Genomic DNA, 18,894 nt, shown 5'->3' with positions numbered 1-18,894 from the left:
GTAGCATGATCTCGGCTCACTACAACCTCTACCTCACAAGTTCAAGAGATTCTCCTACCTCAACCTCCCGAGTAGCTGGGATTACAGGCATGCACCACCAGGCCTGGTCCAGCTAATTTTTATATTTTTAGTAGAGATGGGGTTTCACCAAGTTGGCCAAGTTTGTCAAGAACTCCTAACCTCACGTGATCCACCCACATCGGCCTGCCAGAGTGCTGGGATTACAGGCGTGAGCCAAGGCACCTGGCCCATTATAAGGTGTTAAATAGCAGATGACATATATAAAATAGATGAAATGATGTTGAAATTGCCATTGCAAAATTGTAACTGAGACAGTCAAAGTGATCTGACCTAAGCAACTCCATCTTGCTTCTAACCTTCAAGCTGTCCTTGTTCATTCCTGGGTGTAGGCTGAACTACCTTTGGGAGGAACTTAGTTTATAGTTTAAAACTAATATGATAACAGCACTTTCCCAAAACAAACCTCCTTGCCTGGGGACTAGACTGCCTTTGTAGATAGAACTAATTACTCACAAGATTAGAAATTACGGTTTAGGGGCTTGTCGTAATGGCTCACGCCTGTAATCCCAGCATTTTGGGAGGCAAAGGCAGGCAGATCACTTGAGGTCAGGAGTTCGAGACCAACCTGGCCAATATGATGAAACCCCGTCTCTACTAAAAATACAAAAATTAGCTAGGCATGGTGGCACACACCTGTAATCCCAGCTGCTTGGGAGGCTGAACAAGAGAATCGCTCGAACCTGGGAGGTGGAGGTTGCAGTCTCCATCGTGGGCGACGCAGTGAGACTCTGTCTCAAAGGAAAAAAAAAAAAAACAAACACACATTATAGTTTAGGAGTCCTGCAGCTGGAACCTATAAGATTCTAACCCTACCTAAACTGCTCCTAAGATCAGTGCTTGAGATATTTTGCAGACCTGATGCTGGTACCACCCAGATTCGTAAACTGACTCATCCGATCTCCTGGCCTCCACCCAGAAACTGACTCAGCCCAAGGAAACAGCTTCGACTCCCGGTAATGACATCTCTGACCTAACCAATCAGGACTCCTGGTTCACCGGCTTCCCCCACCCAGAATGCTGGGGAGACCAATTTGAGTAACAATAAAACTAGGGTCTCCCGGACAGCTGGCTCTGAATTACTTTCTCTATTGCAATTCCCTGCCTAGATAACTCAGCTTTGTCTAGGCAGCGGGCAAGGTGAACCCATGAGGCGGTTTCATTATTTGCTTTACAAAAATCAATAGATAAAACACACTTAAGCCAATGTTTTTATTGAAGCTGGATGAGAGGAACATAGGTTTTATTAAACTATTATCTCCTTTCCCATATATTCTGGAATGTCAAATAAGTTTTTAAAATAAAAACAATATGTGAAAAAAAATGACAAGTTGCTAAATTAATAAAGGTCATAAAGGAGGATCTGCTGAATACCCAAACAGGGCCTTGTGCTAATCTGTAAAGAAAGGGTTCTATATGCAAACAGATACCTTGGTTGTATGCCAAGCAGCCCAGGATGGTATGTGTTCCTCCTTGTAACATCCCTAAAAACTTGATACTTTCACTGAAAGGACCTTGGTCTCTCAAAAAAAAAAAAAAAAAAAAAAAAAAAAAAAACACCTTACGTTAGTGTTGCCCTAAGAAATTCTTATAAAAGTCAGGTGTTGAAAGATAGTCAAGCAAGCCAGAAAGTCTTTAGAGACCAGTATATTCTGAGGGCAAACTACAAGGAAACAGATTCAATTAGAAAACTGTGCTAAGTCTGGAGTCAAACCAGAGCTAATGAGTGTTAAAATTTATGTAGCAAGGAGTCTCAGCCCCAGCTGTTTGTTAGAAGCACCTGAATATTAATAATTACTATTCCCTGGGCCCACTCTACAGACTGCTATTAGTCTCATTGAACACCAGGTAAAGATTTTTCTAAAGCCTCCCCATGTGACTGTAATGTTACATTGAGAAAACTGATCTGTAAAGAAATCAAACTATTTTAGGGGATTGTTCTGTGCACTTGCTTTAGAGAACATTTCATAGAATATTTCATTCTGTAAAATAAACACATTTTGCAAAAGCTCACTCCTTGTAACAGTTCACAGGCAGGATGCCTTTATTGATTAGACCAAAACCAACAACCTAGGCTTTCTAAATCAGTGTTCATGACAATCATCTGAGGTATATACAGATTGACTCCAGCCCTAGATGGGGATTGAAACAAGCTTCTAACAAGTTCCCAGGTAATGCCCACGCTGCCAGTAATGTAGAAGCCAATCTGGCTTTGGTTTCTGCCACCAATTTCTGATATTGAATCAACTATCGGTCAAAAATGGATCATTTCACAGAAAAGACCAAGAACTGTTTAAAAAAAAAAAAAAAAGTGGGGCGGGGGATTGTAGAAATAGCTTACTTCAGACAAGAAAAAGCAGCAACCAAGGACATCTGTACCTATTCTCAACTGCCAATGCTCATTAACTGTAAGGTTTTAAAAGGGATTAACTACAAATACACTACGGAAAAAAAAACCCCTTCTATAATGAGTATAAGTAGACAACGCAACTAACGCTTGAGACAAACCATGTATAACATGAACCCAGATGGCCCCTTCCACTACCAAATCGAAGCACCAAACCCCTAATAGCCAGCAAAAAATTAAAAATTTAAATTTAAGTTTAAAAAAAAAGGACGTTGACAATCTGGCATGTTCGGGAGAAAGCACGGGAATATAGCAAGCTTACCATTAACTTTAGCCAATCAAATGAGGACTTAAATACTACCACCAACGTTCAGTTTCAAAGATTCGATTAGTCAATCACAGCTATTTTCGGGTGAAAGTAGGCGGCTCTTAAAAGAGCCTTTGGGTTGGAGAGAATTATTACCCAGAAACCTCTACGCTCTCTCCCCACGAATGCGGCGAGCGAGCTGAATGTCCTTGGGCATGATAGTCACTCGCTTAGCATGGATGGCACACAGGTTGGTGTCCTCAAAGAGCCCCACCAAATAGGCTTCGCAGGCCTCCTGAAGGGCCATCACCGCGGAACTCTGAAAGCGAAGATCCGTCTTGAAGTCCTGAGCGATTTCTCGCACCAGGCGCTGGAAAGGCAACTTTCGAATCAGCAGCTCAGTCGACTTCTGGTAGCGGCGAATCTCGCGCAGAGCCACGGTGCCGGGACGGTAGCGGTGAGGCTTCTTCACGCCGCCGGTGGCCGGCGCGCTTTTCCGAGCCGCCTTAGTCGCCAGCTGCTTGCGCGGTGCTTTGCCACCGGTGGACTTGCGTGCAGTCTGCTTGGTGCGGGCCATCTCAGATTAACTGGAAGAAAAACTCAGCCATTTGGCAGAGTGGCGACTGCCCTTATATATACTCAGAAACATTCTAATTGGCCTTGCTGATTTTTAAAAGTCCCGCGCAACAAAACCATTGGCTGAAGAGTCCAACGATGTGATTGGTGAATTACTGGAAAGTCTGATTGGACAAATCACTTCATTTTTTAATCCTCTCTTCTCTGTTAGTATGCGATCCAAGAGCGTTAATTTCCTAAAATTCTAATTCTGCGCTTTTCAAGCTGTAGTCCGTAAACGACTACTTTAAGACTTTGGAAGACGCTAATTCTCATTCAGTAGATGTGTTGTGGGGCCAGATTCGGAGGACCACGTTTTGAGAAGTTTATCTGTGGTTTTCCGGAGTAACTTGAACTGCCGCTAGCTAGAAACTTTTGACCACAAGGCAGGATTCCTGGGTGGTGTACCTGGGAAATCACAAGCCAAGAAGTCACCTACATAAAACAGTGAGCAACAAATGTTAACTGAATTGTATTTTGTCCCAAATGGTGTTTTGCTTCGGTTGAGAATTTTTAAAGGACAGACTAACTAGGTTTTCCAACGACTCTCATTTACTTTTCATTGGGTCCTATTGATATTCCAGGCTACCATCCCCACTAGCCTCTTCTGCAGGGTAACTTGAACACTGGAGTGGCCCTGTCCATGTAAACTTTACACAGTTTTGCAAACATTATTGAACTTGCTTCTTCCCGAATACATTAAAGCACTTACTTGCGATATTAGACATTTTCTCATTAGTCCTGTTCGCCTAGTCAGTCACTTGTATAGACAGGGCCACAGTACGGCCTGAATATTGGGCAGGACACCGCCCTGCGCGATAGTAACTTTGCCCAGCAGCTTGTTGAGCTTCTCGCGGTGGATGGCCAGCTGCAGGCGTCGGGGAATGACGCAGGTCTTCTGTCGCGGGCCGCGTTGCCCGCCAACTCCAGGATCTTGGCGGTCAGGTACTCCAGCACCGCCGCCAGGTACACGGGCGCGCTGGCCCCCACCCGCTCGCCGTAGTTGCCCTTGCGGAGCAGGCGGTGCCCTCGGCCCACAGAAAACTGGAGACCAGCCCTGGAAGAGTGTGTTTGAGCCTTGGCGCCAGCTTTGCTGCCCTGCTTTCCACATCCAGACGCAGTGAAGTATTTAAATAATTGTTTAGAAGAAGGAAAGTGACTGGTTCTAGTAAAACGCAACCAGCTAAACTACTATAATCTATATTCGGTAAAGTGGCCTGTGCTATCTCCTGAACAAAGATTTCAGCCAATCGAAAAGCAGATGTTTAAAAAAAGTTAAAAAAAAAAAAAAAAAAAAAACTTCTGACTTACATAATTATAGTTGAAAGGTCAAATTATGAGGTTGAGCTTCTGGGAGAGCCAATGAGATTTAGGAATTTAGAAATGGCCTATCGTATGTTCAGACATTAAAAGAACCAATCAGAAACCGAAACTCAGCAAGCCTCATTTGCATATACACGGAATAAATAACGAGGGCGTTTGGGCTCGCCAGCATTTCCCTGTGGTCGTTTGACGGTGTCACTTCGGCTGCGAACATGCCAGAACCAGCTAAGTCAGCCCCTGCCCCGAAGAAGGGCTCGAAGAAGGCGGTGACCAAGGCACAGAAGAAGGACGGCAAGAAGCGCAAGCGCAGCCGTAAGGAGAGCTATTCCGTGTACGTGTACAAGGTGCTGAAGCAGGTCCACCCCGACACCGGCATCTCGTCCAAGGCTATGGGTATCATGAACTCCTTCGTCAACGACATTTTTGAGCGTATCGCAGGCGAGGCTTCCCGCCTGGCGCATTACAACAAGCGCTCGACTATCACTTCCAGGGAGATACAAACGGCCGTGCGCCTGCTGCTCCCCGGGGAGCTGGCCAAACACGCGGTGTCGGAGGGCACCAAGGCTGTCACCAAGTACACCAGCTCCAAATAAATAGTTACCTGAGTAAAAGCGCCAACGACCCAAAGGCTCTTTTAAGAGCCACCCATGTTGTCGTTTAAAGATCTGTAATTTTCCAGAGTTGGCAAGGTAAAATGGCTAAGCAACACATGGGATAGTAAGGGTTTACTAAAACGTCCAAGTTCGGCCGCGCGCAGTGGCTCACGCCTGTAATCCCAGCACTTTTGGAGGCCGAGGAGGGCGGATCACATGAGGTCAGGAGTTCGAGACCAGCCTAGCCAACATGGTGAAACCCCGTTTCTACTAAAATATACAAAAATTAGCCGGGAATGGTGGCAGACTTAATCCCAGCTACTTGGGAGGCAGTCAGAAGAATCGTTTGAGCCCGGGAGGCGGAGGTTGCAGTGAGCCGAGATCGAGCCGTTGTACTCAAACCTGGGGTATAAGAGCGAGACTGCCCTCAAAAAGTCCAGGTTCGTTGTTTTTTCCCCTATAGATTGTAAGCGTCACCAAGGAGTAAGTGCGTATGCAGCTTAATATGAGACATTTCACTCAGCAGCTAAGGAAAAATCGTGTTCTAGGTTGATCCCCACTTTTCTTCCCGCACACCACCACCTTAAAGCTATGTTTTCGCTTTTAGTTTCACTTTAACATCCTATTGCCCTTGACTTGGAGTAGCCGGGTGGAAATCAAGTTTGGGGTAGTATTAAATCTAAAATAAGCTCTGAGAAAGCGAAATTCGTCTTGTAGTTCGTTGTTAACTTGTAAATGATTGGAGCGGCATTTGACGGAGGAAATCACCTCTGTTGGTTGCATTTCTAAACCATGGCAGATCGCTACCAGACGTTCTCATTATCCCCCTTCCAACTCTACTAATTTCTTTACAAATTTTACTGAGTTTATAATTAATGGATTACTTCACGTAGCTATATATATTACCTCTTGGCAAGATCAGGAACTCTACCATCTTCCTAGCTGAACATATTGAGGTTTAAGAGAAAGAACAGGCAACAGGATAGCCTGAAGTTGGAGCAAAGAAATGAAAATTCCCGGTGCTACATTCATATGCTTTATCTGTAAGCCTTTTTAAGGCTCCAAGGACTGTGTTCTCCCTCAGCCACCTCCTCCGTGTCCTGGAACGACTTTGTCCACAGCTACTTCCTTTCCTGAAATTTCATTTTAAGAGAGGAGGGTTACAAGGAATTAACATTTGTGTGGTAGTCCTTAGAATGCATTCATTCATTGATTTTTTTTTTTTTCCTACAGTCAGCTGTGAAATGGAATATCCTCTTTTACAGGTGGATGACTTCAAGAATTTAGGTTAACTAGCCCCTTACACATAAATAAAACTGAGATTTGAAGCTACTCTATCTGATTGTAAGGATTACTTCCCACTATTCGTTAGAGAACATCCCAAGCAGAAGCCTAGTTGCTGTCACAGAAGTCAGGAAATTTAGGCTCAATCAATAAAAGAAAACTCGTCAGGAGATACACATATTCTTTGTCGCACAGCAAAGTCCTTACACCAGGAAAAGTTTCTTTTAAAAATAAAATAATATTAATGGTGACCTTTGGGCCCTAAAGATCACCTGGCAGCAAGTTTAACTTTTCTGAGCACTATATTCTGGAGGGGAAACCTTGGGCATTGTCAGTGTAAATGTGAGCTCTAAAAATCTTATTTTCTATTTATTACCTACATGTCATTATTTTCTATTTATTACCCACATAGCAGCTTACTGTGAACATTAAGTGACCAAAATTTGTTTTTAATTTTTTGTTTTGAGACAGGGTCTCACTTTGTCATCCAGACTGAAGTGTAGTGACACAACCACATGCTCACTGCATTCAACCTCCCTGGCTAGTGTTCCCACCTGTCTCCCAAGGAGCTGGCACTACAGGCACGCACCATCACACCCGCTTAATTTTTATTATTTTGTTTTTATGATTTTTGTAGAGCCAGGGTCCCACTGTGTTGCCCAGGCTGGTCTCAAAGTAAATTTGTAATGGAATTTGTGAAAAAAAATTCTCTAAGCTCCATATATAACTAAGGCATTCATTTCTTGCTCTCCAAAGCTAATTTCAATTAAATTATATATTCGTGAAATATTCAAGCATGGATTAAGGGGGACATCACTCAGGAAGTGATAGTCCTGATTGCCTGTTTCAATCCTAAGTTTGGGCAATTTATCTAATTCCTCTGTAAGCACTTCCTTACCTGTTTATTCCAAACAGGAATAATAATTAGTAACTACTGCATGACACTGCTGGAGTAACAAATAAAAGGACACAGCTAAAGCACTTAGGACCGTGTCTGCACAGAGGATGACCCCCTAAATATTAACTGTGGCTAAAGCCTCTGGTTGAAATGATAGAGAAGGTGCCTTTCATCCTGCCCACAATTAAAGCCAAGAGTCCTGAGGCCTGGAATAATTAGCGTTTGATGTGAAAAGGGCTTCTTTGTCTGGCAGTGTAAATAATACTCTTTGAACAGTTCAATCCCCTCTTTAAAGCCATTGCTTTCCTCTGAAGCATTTTGAAGACATCCTACCGCCTGTGGCTGTTTGATTTCCCTATCGTTGCTTGCCAATTCAAGCAACATGTGTCATATTTTCCAGGGACTGTCTCATGCCCTCAGTAGAACTAGGGGTGCCTCATTTAATGGTCAGATGTGTTGAGTTGTAAGGAAGGAAACCTAGAAATTCACGTAAGAATTGCTTAGTACTTTTTTACTCCTTTTTTCTTCCCAAGTTTCCTATTAACTTTGCTAACCTTGCTACATTTATTTTGCATCCATTTGTTGACTAGGTTTCCCTCATATACCTCCAAATCACAGCCATGTTTTTAGATGAACTTCTGCACCTTGATAAGTATGTTCTTTAATTGGAATGTAGGAAATTGGCTGGCTGATGAGGGCCACACTTTCCTGAATCCATTGTATCCTTGAGACATAGGTCACTTCAAAGGAAACTGATTGGTGTAAATTCCTGGCCTGAAAAGCTGAAGAACACCACCTCACCACTAAAGAAGTAACATCATTTTTAGGCTCTGATTTGAGTAGCTGCTACCACTGTATTTGTCACTCCTGCAGTAAATAATTTCTGAAAAGAACCAAGAAGTTACTATCTCCCAACTACCCTCAGCAGTGTATATCTTGATGGCATTCAGAACATACTATCCCAAAATATGGCCCCTTAACATACTGAATATTTTAAGGTGAAAGAATTTGAGAAGCATCATCGGCAGTAAGGTCTCTCTGACTTTTCCCAACTCTTCTCCCCTGAAGTAGGTCATAGGACCCTCGTATGAGTCCTGCAGAGTCTGAGAGAAATCTGAACAAAAAGACCTTGCTAGGTTTCTGTTTCAACCTTAGCTCACAGTCTTCTTTTTGTCCTATTATATTTCTGCATGACTCTCCACTCTTCATCAAACCTAGTGTAAAAATACTCAGGTTTACCCCTTCTCTAGGTTTTCATTTCCTTATGAAGGCTCCCATGTCATGTGAAATTTATATTAAATAAATGTTGCATTAGTCCACTCTCACACTGCTATAAATAAATAACTGAGACTGGGTAATTATAAAGAGAAGAGGTTTCATTGGCTCCTAAAACCGCAGGCTGTACAGGAAGCATAGCAGCTTCTGCTTCTGGGGAGGCCTCAGGGAGCTTTTACTCATGGCAGAAGGCAAATGGGAAACAAGGCGTCTTACGTGGTGGTGCAGAAGCAAGGGGGAGAGAAGGTGGAGGTACCATACTGTTAAACAACCAGGTGACAAAACTCGCTATCCCAACAGCTCCAAGGGGGTGGTGTTAAACCTTGAGAAACCACCCCTGTGGTCCAATGACCTCCCACCAGACCCCACCTCCAACACTGGGGATTGCAACCGAACGTGAGATTTGGGTGGGAACACAGATCCAAACCGCATCAAATGTATATGCTTTTCTCTCGTTAATCTGTCTTTTGTTACAGGGCCCCAGCCAATGAATTTCAGATGGGTAGAAGGGAAAGCTGTTTTCTTCCCTACAGCACACAGTAGGTGTGGGCGGGCATCTGTGTTCTGTATGTCTGTTTTTCTAGGATAGAGAAGCAGACATAACATTGAAAAAATACAGAGAAAAATAATCCCAGAATGAAAATGTTTGAGATGTGTATTCCTTTGCTAGGGCTGCCATAACAAAGTACCAGACTGGGTGACTTCAACATTTATTTTTTTCACAATTCTGGAGGCTACAATTCTTAAGATTAACCCTGTGAGCAGGGTCGATTTCTTCTGAGGTCTCTCTCCATGGTATGTCGATAACTGTCTTCTCCCTGTGTCTTCACATTATCTTTTCTCCGTGTGTGTGTCCAGTCTTCTTTACTTATAAGGACACCAGTCAGATTGGATTCAGACCCACCTCAATAACTTCATTTTGTATCTTTAACAACCCTAACTCTACATGCAGTCATATTTTCAAGGACTTCAACATATGCAGCAGGGAAGAGGGTAAATCAGTCCATAACAAGAAGCACAGTAATTAGTTTTCCAAATACTATATGAACTAAGTATTCCACAGGTGGCTCAAACCCAGCAGGACCAAGCCTGGCCTCATTATCCTCACAGCTCTGCTTATCCAAGTTTGAAATTTGGTCCTCATCCTAGATTACCACCATTCATTTTCATCATATATTTAAAAATATACAAATTCCTGTTCTATTGATTCTATTTTAACATCATATTTTTGTTTATCATAGCTAAAAATTGGAAATATAAATGTTGAAGAGTAGGAGTTTCACTAAAAATAGGTTTTATCAGGCCCGGCACAGTAGCTCACGCCAGCACTTTGGGAGGCCGAGGTAGGCAGATCACTTGAGCCCAAGAGTTTGAGACAGCCTGGGCAATATGGTTAAACCCCATCTCTACAGAAAATACAAAAATTACTCCGGTGTGGTGGTGTGCATCTGTAGTCCCAGCTACTCAGGAGACTGAGGTAGGAGGATCGCTGTAGCCTGGGAGGCAGAGGTTGCAGTGAGCCATGATCCCGATACGGCACTCCAGCCTGAGCAACAGAGAGAGACACTGTCTTAAAAGAAGAAAAAAGACAAAAAAAAAAAAAAGGTTTATGCATAATGAAATACTGTGCAGCTGTTAAAACCAATGTCAAAAAAATAAACATAAAATATGCTTGAAGGACAGTACTTTGGGAAAGGTGCCAAATCATATATTCTCATTTATATTAATATATCATATACATGTGTAGTATAGTTACAGGATAAAAAACTGACTAGAAGGCTCAATGCCAAAATGTTAACAATTCTGTTGCATTCTTTGGGATGAAAGGATCAGCTCCTCTGGAGAGAACTTTCTCTATCTGGCTGTCTCTAAAACTCCCAATAGTGTGATTAAGAAAAAAGAAGTTCTGGGCCGGGCGTGGTGGCTCAAGCCTGTAATCCCAGCACTTTGGGAGGCCGAGACGGGCAGATCACGAGGTCAGGAGATCGAGACCACCCTGGCTAACACGGTGAAACCCCGTCTCTACTAAAAAATACAAAAAACTAGCCGGGCGAGCTGGCGGGCGCCTGTAGTCCCAGCTACTCGGGAGGCTGAGGCAGGAGAATGGCGTAAACGCGGGAGGCGGAGCTTGCAGTGAGCTGAGATCCGGCCACTGCACTCCAGCCTGGGCGACAGAGCGAGACTCCGTCTCAAAAAAAAGAAAAAAAGAAAAAAAATAGTTCTCCATGAAGCCCTTTCCTTTTCCAAGTTTCCCCATTCTGTGTTAAGAAAAATAAAAGTAATTTTTTTCTTTTTTCTACTGCCTCCATATTTGCAGAAAAAAAATTATTAATTGAACATATAATTATTGAATACCAACTATGTACACAGTATTATTCTAGGTTTGGTATATAAAATATGAATAAGATAATTTTAAGATTCAATTCCTTACTAAGGAAATTGAAAAACAACGCAAGAGAAAAGTATCCTAGTATTAAAGGATAGAGTAAGATTAGTGAACTACTTAATCCATGTTACTCTATGTTCTTGTTTATAAAATAATGCACTAGTGACCTCAAAGAGGATCAAATGGGAAAGTCAAGCAAAACTTGCAATATTACTGTAAAGACCAGAAAAGCATAAGGAATTTTAATGCCAAGAAAGCAACATTGCAAGGCAATGGTTACCTCCAGGGGAAGTAGTGGGAGGATGAGAGATGAGAGAGATGTTATTTGTAATATTTGTTATACCTGGTTGGCAACTGGGTTCAAGCATGGTCATTATATTATCCTTTATAACTTGTATATGGATTTAATACTTTTTTTTTTTTTTTTTTTTCAGACGGAGACTTGCTCTGCCACCCAGGCTGGAGTGTAGTCGCAATCTCGGTTCACTGCAACCTCCTCTTCCTGGGTTCAAGCAATTCTCCTACCTCAGCCTCCAGAGTACCTGGGACTACAAGCACGCACCACCATGCCCAGCTAATTTTGTATTTTTGGTAGACATGGGGTTTCACTATGTTGGCCAAGCTGGTCTTGTCTCCTGACCTCAGGTGATCCACCTGCCTCAGCCTCCGAGAGTTCTAGCATTACAGGCATGCACTACAGCACCTGGCCTTTTTTTTTTTTTTTTTGAGACAGGAGGCCGGGCGCGGTGGCTCAAGCCTGTAATCCCTGCACTTTGGGAGGCCGAGACGGGCGGATCACGAGGTCAGGAGATCGAGACCATCCTGGCTAACATGGTGAAACCCCGTCTCTACTAAAAAATACAAAAAATTAGCCGGGTGTGGTGGCGGGCGCCTGTAGTCCCAGCTACTCAGGAGGCTGAGGCAGGAGAATGGCGTAAACCCGGGAGGCGGAGCTTGCAGTGAGCTGAGATCTGGCCACTGCACTCCAGCCTGGGCAACAGAGCGAGACTCCGTCTCAAAAAAAAAAAAAAAAGAGACAGGAGTCTCGCTCTGTCACCCAGGCTGGAGTGCAGTGGCGCGATCTCAGCTCACTGCAAGCTCCGCCTCCCGGGTTCACGCCATTCTGCCTCAGCCTCCCCAGTAGCTGGGACTACAGGCGCCTGCCATGGCACCCAGCTAATGTTTTGTATTTTTTGTAGAGACGGGGTTTCACCAGATCTCCATCTCCTGACCTCGTGATCCGCCCACCTCGGCCTCCCAAAGTGCTGGGATTACAGGCATGAGCCACTGCACCCGGCCTACATTCTTTTATATGTATCTAGAATTATAAATTTTGAAGCAAATAAAGTAACAACAATGAACAAATGTATTCATGGAAAAGTCATCTCGCCTTCCATAAAAACAAAACCTCCATAAATATTGCATGTATTAGAAATTTGGTTATAAAAAAGGCAATCTCTCCAAAAGTCTGTAGATGCTCAAAAGACCAGGCACTTTACGAAAATCACTGCTAATATACAAGACTTGCTGTGTAGAAGACAGTTCTTGAAATACCTTCCTTCTCTGCCAGAAGGCCATAACCTAACATGTATACTAAGGTATTTCATTTTATCAACTGTAAATTTAGATTCATATTCATTTTATTTATATTCATCTAGGTATTTGTTAAGATAAACACATAATTTGAGTCTAATATGCTCAGCGTAAGAACTAGTTTTGTGAAAGGTGTTAGAATTGTGACATAATCAGAAGCAAAGCAGGGAGGGGAGATTTTGTATGGTTCCCTGCTCTCCAGAAAAAAGTTCACATTTGTGTCATTGGCCTAACAGCCAGGAACTATCACTTCTGATACTGACTTGAATTACACTCATCTGACATTCCATATAATATTCCATTCCTGCTTTCCTTTTCATAAGCATATGTTTTCACTCTCCAAATAGACTGCAGGATCATTAGTAGCAGGGAAAAATATAGTGGGAAGGCCGTGGGGAAGGGAGCAGGATTGTAATGCCAGTGGGGTCACAACACAGAAGGTGTCACTTGAAAGAAGTGAGGCAGCAACACTTAAATCTAGAAGCTGAATTGCCCACACAAAGGGAATTGTCAGTATATAGTCCCTGAAAGAGATACATACTTCCAGCAAGTTCGAGAGGCTAGCGGAGCTGGGCAAGGAAGGAAAGGAGGAGTAGTGGGATTTGAGGCCAAAGAGATAACAACAGCCAGAGTGGGGACTTGCAAGGTACTGAAAGGACTTTGGGTTTTCCTTTTAGTGAAATGAGAGCCATTGGAGGATTTTCAGTAGAAGAGTGACCTGATTTTACTCACCCTTTACTGGAAATCTGTGGAACAGAACTAGGCAATGAGGGTGCTACAACAATAAAGGTGAGCGTTGGCAGTGGTTTGACCAGAAGTGGGAATGAGAAACAGTTGGATTCTGTTTTCAAAGAGCTCATAGAACTTACTGATGGATTGTTATGTAGGATGTGAAAGGAAACGACAGAAATGACTCCAGCTAAAACAGTAAAATGCTGTTCACTAATTTCAAGATGATGGGAGAAGCTGTTTTGCAGACATAATGAAAGAAATTGAAGCTTATTTAAGTTTGAAGTGCATATTTATTGGACTTTCAAGTTGAGATGTCAAGTAGCAGGGTCTCTAGAATATGGAATACAAGGCTGTGGGCTACTGACTTAACATCCACAATATGAACATATGGGCAGCATCTCCACAGCAACAAACATCAGTTCAAAATAATCAAAGAGATTTTCATCCTCCACGTCCATCTTCTCAGATCCATCAGGAGCCACAGAACTAAGGGAAGAAAAAAGGCAGCATCAAATATAGAGCTGTCAAGCTGAGTTCCACAAATACGTTTCAGGAGGCCTGAGAACTCCTGGAATTCCAAGCAAAATATATGGGGAAAGTGGGCACATTTTGAAAAAGGTATGAATATCTATCACTGGGTCTCCAAAGTAACCCCCCTTCATGGTTCTAACTTTAACAGGTTATTTGAATGAAAATTGCAATATTATTGCATACCTTTATTACCAAGGGCATTTTTCCACATTTGTAAAATAGGGATAACTTTTTCTGTGTGTTCCAAATATTACGGAAACAGACAATTACTAAAGAAAGCACTTGTAAAACTGCAAGTTAGGAATCCAGATGTCGTACGTACAAAGCAAACATTCCTTACTTCTGTAACCCAGGGCTCAGTCCTTGCACTGCTTATCTTCATTATCAACCCTCTTTTCCTAAGAGATGTCATTTCACCTTCTGGCTTTTTTACTCTCATAGGAGTAAAAACTCTCAATTACGTTTCCAGCCGAGACTTCTTTTCTGAACTCCAGATTTGTGTATCAAACTGCTTACCTTCGTATATCTTCCTCTTAGATATGTGTAATAAGCATCTCACACTCTCTCTGGATGTCCAAAACTAAGATATGGAATTCTTCCCAAAACTTGTTCCTTGAGTATTCTTCCCCGTTTTTAGCAACTGATACCTCCATTTCAGTTGCTGTCAGTGAAATAACTGGAATCATCCATAAATTTTCTTTCTCTCATACTCTACACACTCAGTGGCTCAGAAATGAACTATCAACCTTCTTTCAAAATAAATAAAGAATCCAACAACTTTTCAGAGCCTCTACCACTAATACACAGAGCAAGCCACTGCCATCTCAACTCCTTTTTTTTAGTACCCTACTAACTGATCTCTGCTCCTATCCAGGCTCCATCAGTTTATTCTTCATTAGGCATCCAGACAGCTCATTTTAAAATATAAATCAGATCATCTCAGTCCTCTGCTCAAAACCCTGAGTGGCTCCCACCTCACTAGGAATAAAACCAAAGTAGTTACACTGGCCTACATACAAGGCCATATAGGAACAGCTTGCCTCCATTTGCCTTTCAGACCTCATCTCCATTCCTCTGCACCTCTTCTGCCCTTTTGCCCAGCCACAATAACTCTGCTATCTCCAGGCTTTGCTACTTGGTCTTCTATTTGGAATATTCTCGAGTCTTTATTTCTCCACTATCGCTTTATCAGTAAAGCTTTCCTTGACCCTATCATTTAAAATGACCACCTTCTCGACTGGGCGCGGTGACTCACACCTGTAATCCCAGCACTTTGGGAGGCCAAGGCAGGCGGATCACATGAAGCAGGAGTTCAGGACGAGTCTAACCAAACATGTACTAAAAATACAAAAATTAGCTGGGTGTGGTGGCGCATGCTTGTAATCCCAGCTACTCGGGAGGCTGAGACACTAGAATTGCTTGAACCCAAGCGAGGTGTAGGTGGAATGTGCCGAGATCGCACCACTGCACTGCAGACTGGGCAAGAGCAAGACCCTACCTCAAAAAAATATTTAAACATCACCTCCTCCCTCTTTAGCCTGTTTCAGTGATAGCACTTAGCACCATCTGATAGTTTTACTTACTTCATGTGTGAACGCACACCCAATAGACTCCATGCATACAGAAAATACTGTTTTGTTCACTGTCATTCACTCCTATAATTCTCAGAGCCATTAACGGTACCTGGCATATGTTATGTGCTCAATTTTTGTTGTTAATTTTATGTCCTCATACAAACCAGTGCTTTAGCTCCGATAACATCGTTCTTTTCATATTAATGCACAAGTCCATATCTTTGAAAAAGATGACACTCAAAGTAACTCCACTGATTTTCCCAATTTCAAACTTAGAACCCTACAATTTGCTTGCTGACCACAAAGAGGAAAAATCTGATTTTACAATGTAACTATCATCCTAAACCAGCAATTGTCCTATTATCTTCAACGTAGATAAAACAGACATATGTCTCTGATGTGGTGCACCAGTATGTACATATAAACTCTTCCTGACAAGAATATAAACCTGATTTCAACTAAGTATACAAAAGTCACTTCTGCTCAGGACAGAGTATAGAAACCAAGTAAAATGACACCATTAGAAAAGCCAATCCAGGCCGGGCGCGGTGGCTTACGCCTATAAATCCCAACACTTTGGGAGGCCGAGGCGGGCGGATCTACTAAAAATACAAAAATCAGGTGGGCGACTGTAATCCCACCTATTTAGGAGGCTGAGGCAAGAGAATCGCTTGAAACCGTAAGGCGGAGGATCGCGCCACTGCACTCTAGCCTGGACGAAAGAGAAACACTCCGTCTCAAGAAAAAAAAAAAATAGGTTTTGGTGATGTTTCTATATTGCTCACTAAGCGATACTCTTTTAATGTTCTTATAATACGCAGAAACACATTTTATTAGGTCTAATGGAAACAGTACTTAATAGCTCTCGAATGAACATTTATATTGTTACCCCACACTACCTTTTGCTGACCAGTTTTGTCACCAAGTCAAAAGCAGCAGCGTAAACGCCGCCTGTACTTAGATTTACGATCCTACTCAGGGAGATCTGTTGCGCTCACGGATTCGCCTTTAAGGACCGCCGCCTGGGTGCGAGGCTTCTTTGTTCTCAGCCCTCCCCGCCATTTTGAAAACAGTAACGTGGAGTCTTCCCCGAGTTTCCTACAACTTCCGTAATCCTTGAGATCCTTACGAACACTTCAAGCTTAAACTGAAAAGGAAAGCCCCACGAGAATTATAAACCGTGCCAATACAGCTTACTCACTGCTATCTAACGCCCTAAGGTGTCCAAGAAAACTAAACGTTAAACATACCAACTACCCCCAAATAGGAAATAGTAACTTTTAAGTTTTTTGTGCCCAAATCCTAAACATGCGCGATTAACCACAAGAAATTAAACGTTACCTGCAAATGCACACTAGTGCACAACGACTGCCTTTTCAGCAAAAACCTGGAACAGGATAACAAGATGTCCGCTCTTTTACGAAGAAAGTGGGCGGCCCTAAAAAGGGCCTTTGGTTGTAAAGAGAAATACTGAGTGGAGTAAGCGGGAGCCTTAACCACCGAAGCCGTAAAGAGTGCGTCCCTGTCGCTTCAGCGCATAGACCACATCCATTGCTGTTACAGTCTTGCGTTTAGCATGCTCCGTGTAAGTGACTGCATCACGAATCACGTTCTCCAGGAACACCTTCAGAACACCACGGGTCTCCTCATAGATAAGGCCAGAAATACGCTTGACACCGCCGCGGCGAGCAAGGCGGCGGATGGCTGGCTTAGTGATGCCCTGAATGTTGTCCCGCAAAACCTTGCGGTGACGCTTAGCGCCTCCCTTACCTAAGCCTTTCCCACCCTTACCACGTCCAGACATGACTAACCAGCTCCCAAAGCCGCTTTCAGGAACCTAAAAGCCGAGGAGAGCAACGACGCCCTTATATGCAGGGAATTCGGACCTAATTGAAGACTGAAAGCGCGCATACGGGAACTTTGGTCCTGCTTCTTGGTCTCACCCTATGCAGCCCGCCCTGGATGATGTCACCAACAACTTCAGCCTTTGACATCTGAGCGCGGGTTCCGTGGAGGCGTCTCTCGCAATTGCTGGGAAATAGGAATGGGAGTTTTACGGCTGTTTTAACAGCTAAATCAGATTAAAGAAATCAACATGTTTAAATTATTATCAATTGTTTCTTGAGTTGCTTTAGGACAATTGGAGACGAGCTTCGGTCCACAGGACTGAAAGCCTGAGGAGTCCAGCTTTGTCCCCAAGGTCACAGTGACTGGCATTTCTGCTGCCTACTGTAAAGCACATGCGGACCGAAACCTCCTTCGGAAGTGTTTGACAATTGCAAGATTTCACCCTCTCTATCATCAAGCCGAGGGAAACGTAACCAAAACGGTTTTCTTCCCGATGGCGAAGACATGGTAGGTTAGTGATTCGTGGTAGAATTATCCCCCTCCGCGCGGAGGCTTGATTCTATTCCCAGTTTGTTCTCTTCTTTCCCTACTTATTAAAATTTGTAATTGCCATTTCAATATCTAAGTGCCCCTCACAACTGCACCCAGTGTGTGGGTTTCGGGGTGGGTTTTTGGGGGGTTTTTTTTCCCCTTTTTTTGTTTTATTGAGACAGGGTCTTGCTATGTTGCCTGCGTTCGTCTCCCGAAGTGCAGTGACTGCAGGCGTGAGCTACTACAGAGTGACTCTCGCACCTAGCCCACTAGTGTATTGATGTTTACTTTTCTATCCCTAGTTTTGTTTTCTGTTTGATTCTGGTAGACGCCTTTTTCCAAAGTGAGTTGGCAACCTGTGGTAGCCAAAGTATGAAATAGGCAACTTATCGTAGGCTCGCTCTTAAAATACGAAGTGGTCTGAGCGCATCGCCTGTAAGTAGTTAAGAGTATTGTGAGGAAGGCTTGGTGATGGAGGAGCAGAGTGGCGCAGCGGAAGCGTGCTGGGCCCATAACCCAGAGGTCGATGGATCGAAACCATCCTCTGCTAGACCTTTTTTTCCCTTGTCTCTTCCGAATAATTTTTTTTTCTAGTTACAATTTTTTTAGGTTAAACAATAATGAAAGAAAACAAAATGAGAATGGCGTGAACCGGGAGGCTGAGGCAGGAGAATGGCGTGAACCCGGGAGGCAGAGCTTGCAGTGAGCTGAGATCCGGCCACTGCACTCCAGCCTGGGTGACAGAGCGAGACTCCGTCTCAAAAAAAAAAAATAATCAATACACTTTGGGCGATGGGGCCAGGAGAGATTAGTCAATCCACCAGTAATATTAATAGAGCTAAGGCTTAAGAAGTACATAATTATTCCATGGTGACTCAACCATGCCTGGGATTGGACTGTAAGGCAACTGCCATTGAGCGACGTATCCTTGGTGATACATAAAGGGAATCCCTCCAATGGGGCGGTGTAATTGATACTA

The 18,894-nt window shown here is 43.2% G+C and overlaps 3 protein-coding genes and 2 non-coding genes across 8 annotated transcripts; 2 read left to right on the top strand and 3 right to left on the bottom strand.

The window, feature by feature from the left end:
- Positions 1–1,276: 1,276 nt before the first annotated feature.
- On the bottom strand, positions 1,277–4,607 carry LOC144340549 (histone H3.1). 2 transcript variants are annotated; one of them, XM_078000862.1, is made up of 2 exons: positions 4,060–4,607; positions 1,277–3,782 (listed from the first exon to the last, which is right to left on the bottom strand). In XM_078000862.1, the coding sequence occupies exon 2, from the start codon at positions 3,307–3,309 to the stop codon at positions 2,899–2,901; it is 411 nt and encodes a 136-aa protein (XP_077856988.1). In that variant the 5' UTR covers positions 3,310–3,782; positions 4,060–4,607; the 3' UTR covers positions 1,277–2,898. The 2 variants fall into 2 exon arrangements, with proteins under 2 accessions (XP_077856988.1, XP_077856987.1); XM_078000861.1 differs by having other exon boundaries at positions 1,277–3,755.
- On the bottom strand, positions 4,105–4,884 carry H2AC10 (H2A clustered histone 10). The gene is made up of 2 exons (XR_013416877.1): positions 4,805–4,884; positions 4,105–4,530 (listed from the first exon to the last, which is right to left on the bottom strand). It is a non-coding gene; the product is annotated as a H2A clustered histone 10 (transcript).
- Positions 4,838–7,836, top strand: H2BC10 (H2B clustered histone 10). The gene has a single exon (XM_078000863.1). It carries the CDS (start codon positions 4,883–4,885, stop codon positions 5,261–5,263), a length of 381 nt encoding a protein of 126 aa, XP_077856989.1. The 5' UTR covers positions 4,838–4,882; the 3' UTR covers positions 5,264–7,836.
- A 142-nt stretch (positions 7,837–7,978) lies between these two features.
- On the bottom strand, positions 7,979–17,375 carry H4C8 (H4 clustered histone 8). Of its 3 annotated transcripts, none has more exons than XM_078000864.1 (3): positions 16,878–17,375; positions 13,797–13,917; positions 7,979–10,290 (listed from the first exon to the last, which is right to left on the bottom strand). In XM_078000864.1, exon 1 carries the CDS (start codon positions 17,338–17,340, stop codon positions 17,029–17,031), a length of 312 nt encoding a protein of 103 aa, XP_077856990.1. In that variant the 5' UTR covers positions 17,341–17,375; the 3' UTR covers positions 7,979–10,290; positions 13,797–13,917; positions 16,878–17,028. The 3 variants fall into 3 exon arrangements, with proteins under 3 accessions (XP_077856990.1, XP_077856991.1, XP_001088506.1); XM_078000865.1 differs by lacking the exon at positions 7,979–10,290 and adding an exon at positions 16,436–16,683 and having other exon boundaries at positions 13,702–13,917; XM_001088506.5 differs by lacking the exon at positions 7,979–10,290 and having other exon boundaries at positions 13,702–13,917.
- Positions 17,376–18,393: 1,018 nt separating this feature from the next.
- Positions 18,394–18,465, top strand: TRNAM-CAU (transfer RNA methionine (anticodon CAU)). The gene has a single exon. It is a non-coding gene; the product is annotated as a tRNA-Met (tRNA).
- The last annotated feature ends 429 nt before the right edge of the window (positions 18,466–18,894 follow it).

Source organism: Macaca mulatta, chromosome 4 (genome assembly GCF_049350105.2).
Source record: "Macaca mulatta isolate MMU2019108-1 chromosome 4, T2T-MMU8v2.0, whole genome shotgun sequence".
Classification (NCBI taxonomy): Eukaryota; Metazoa; Chordata; class Mammalia; order Primates; family Cercopithecidae; genus Macaca; species Macaca mulatta.
This window is presented reverse-complemented; position numbering and strand designations above follow the sequence as displayed.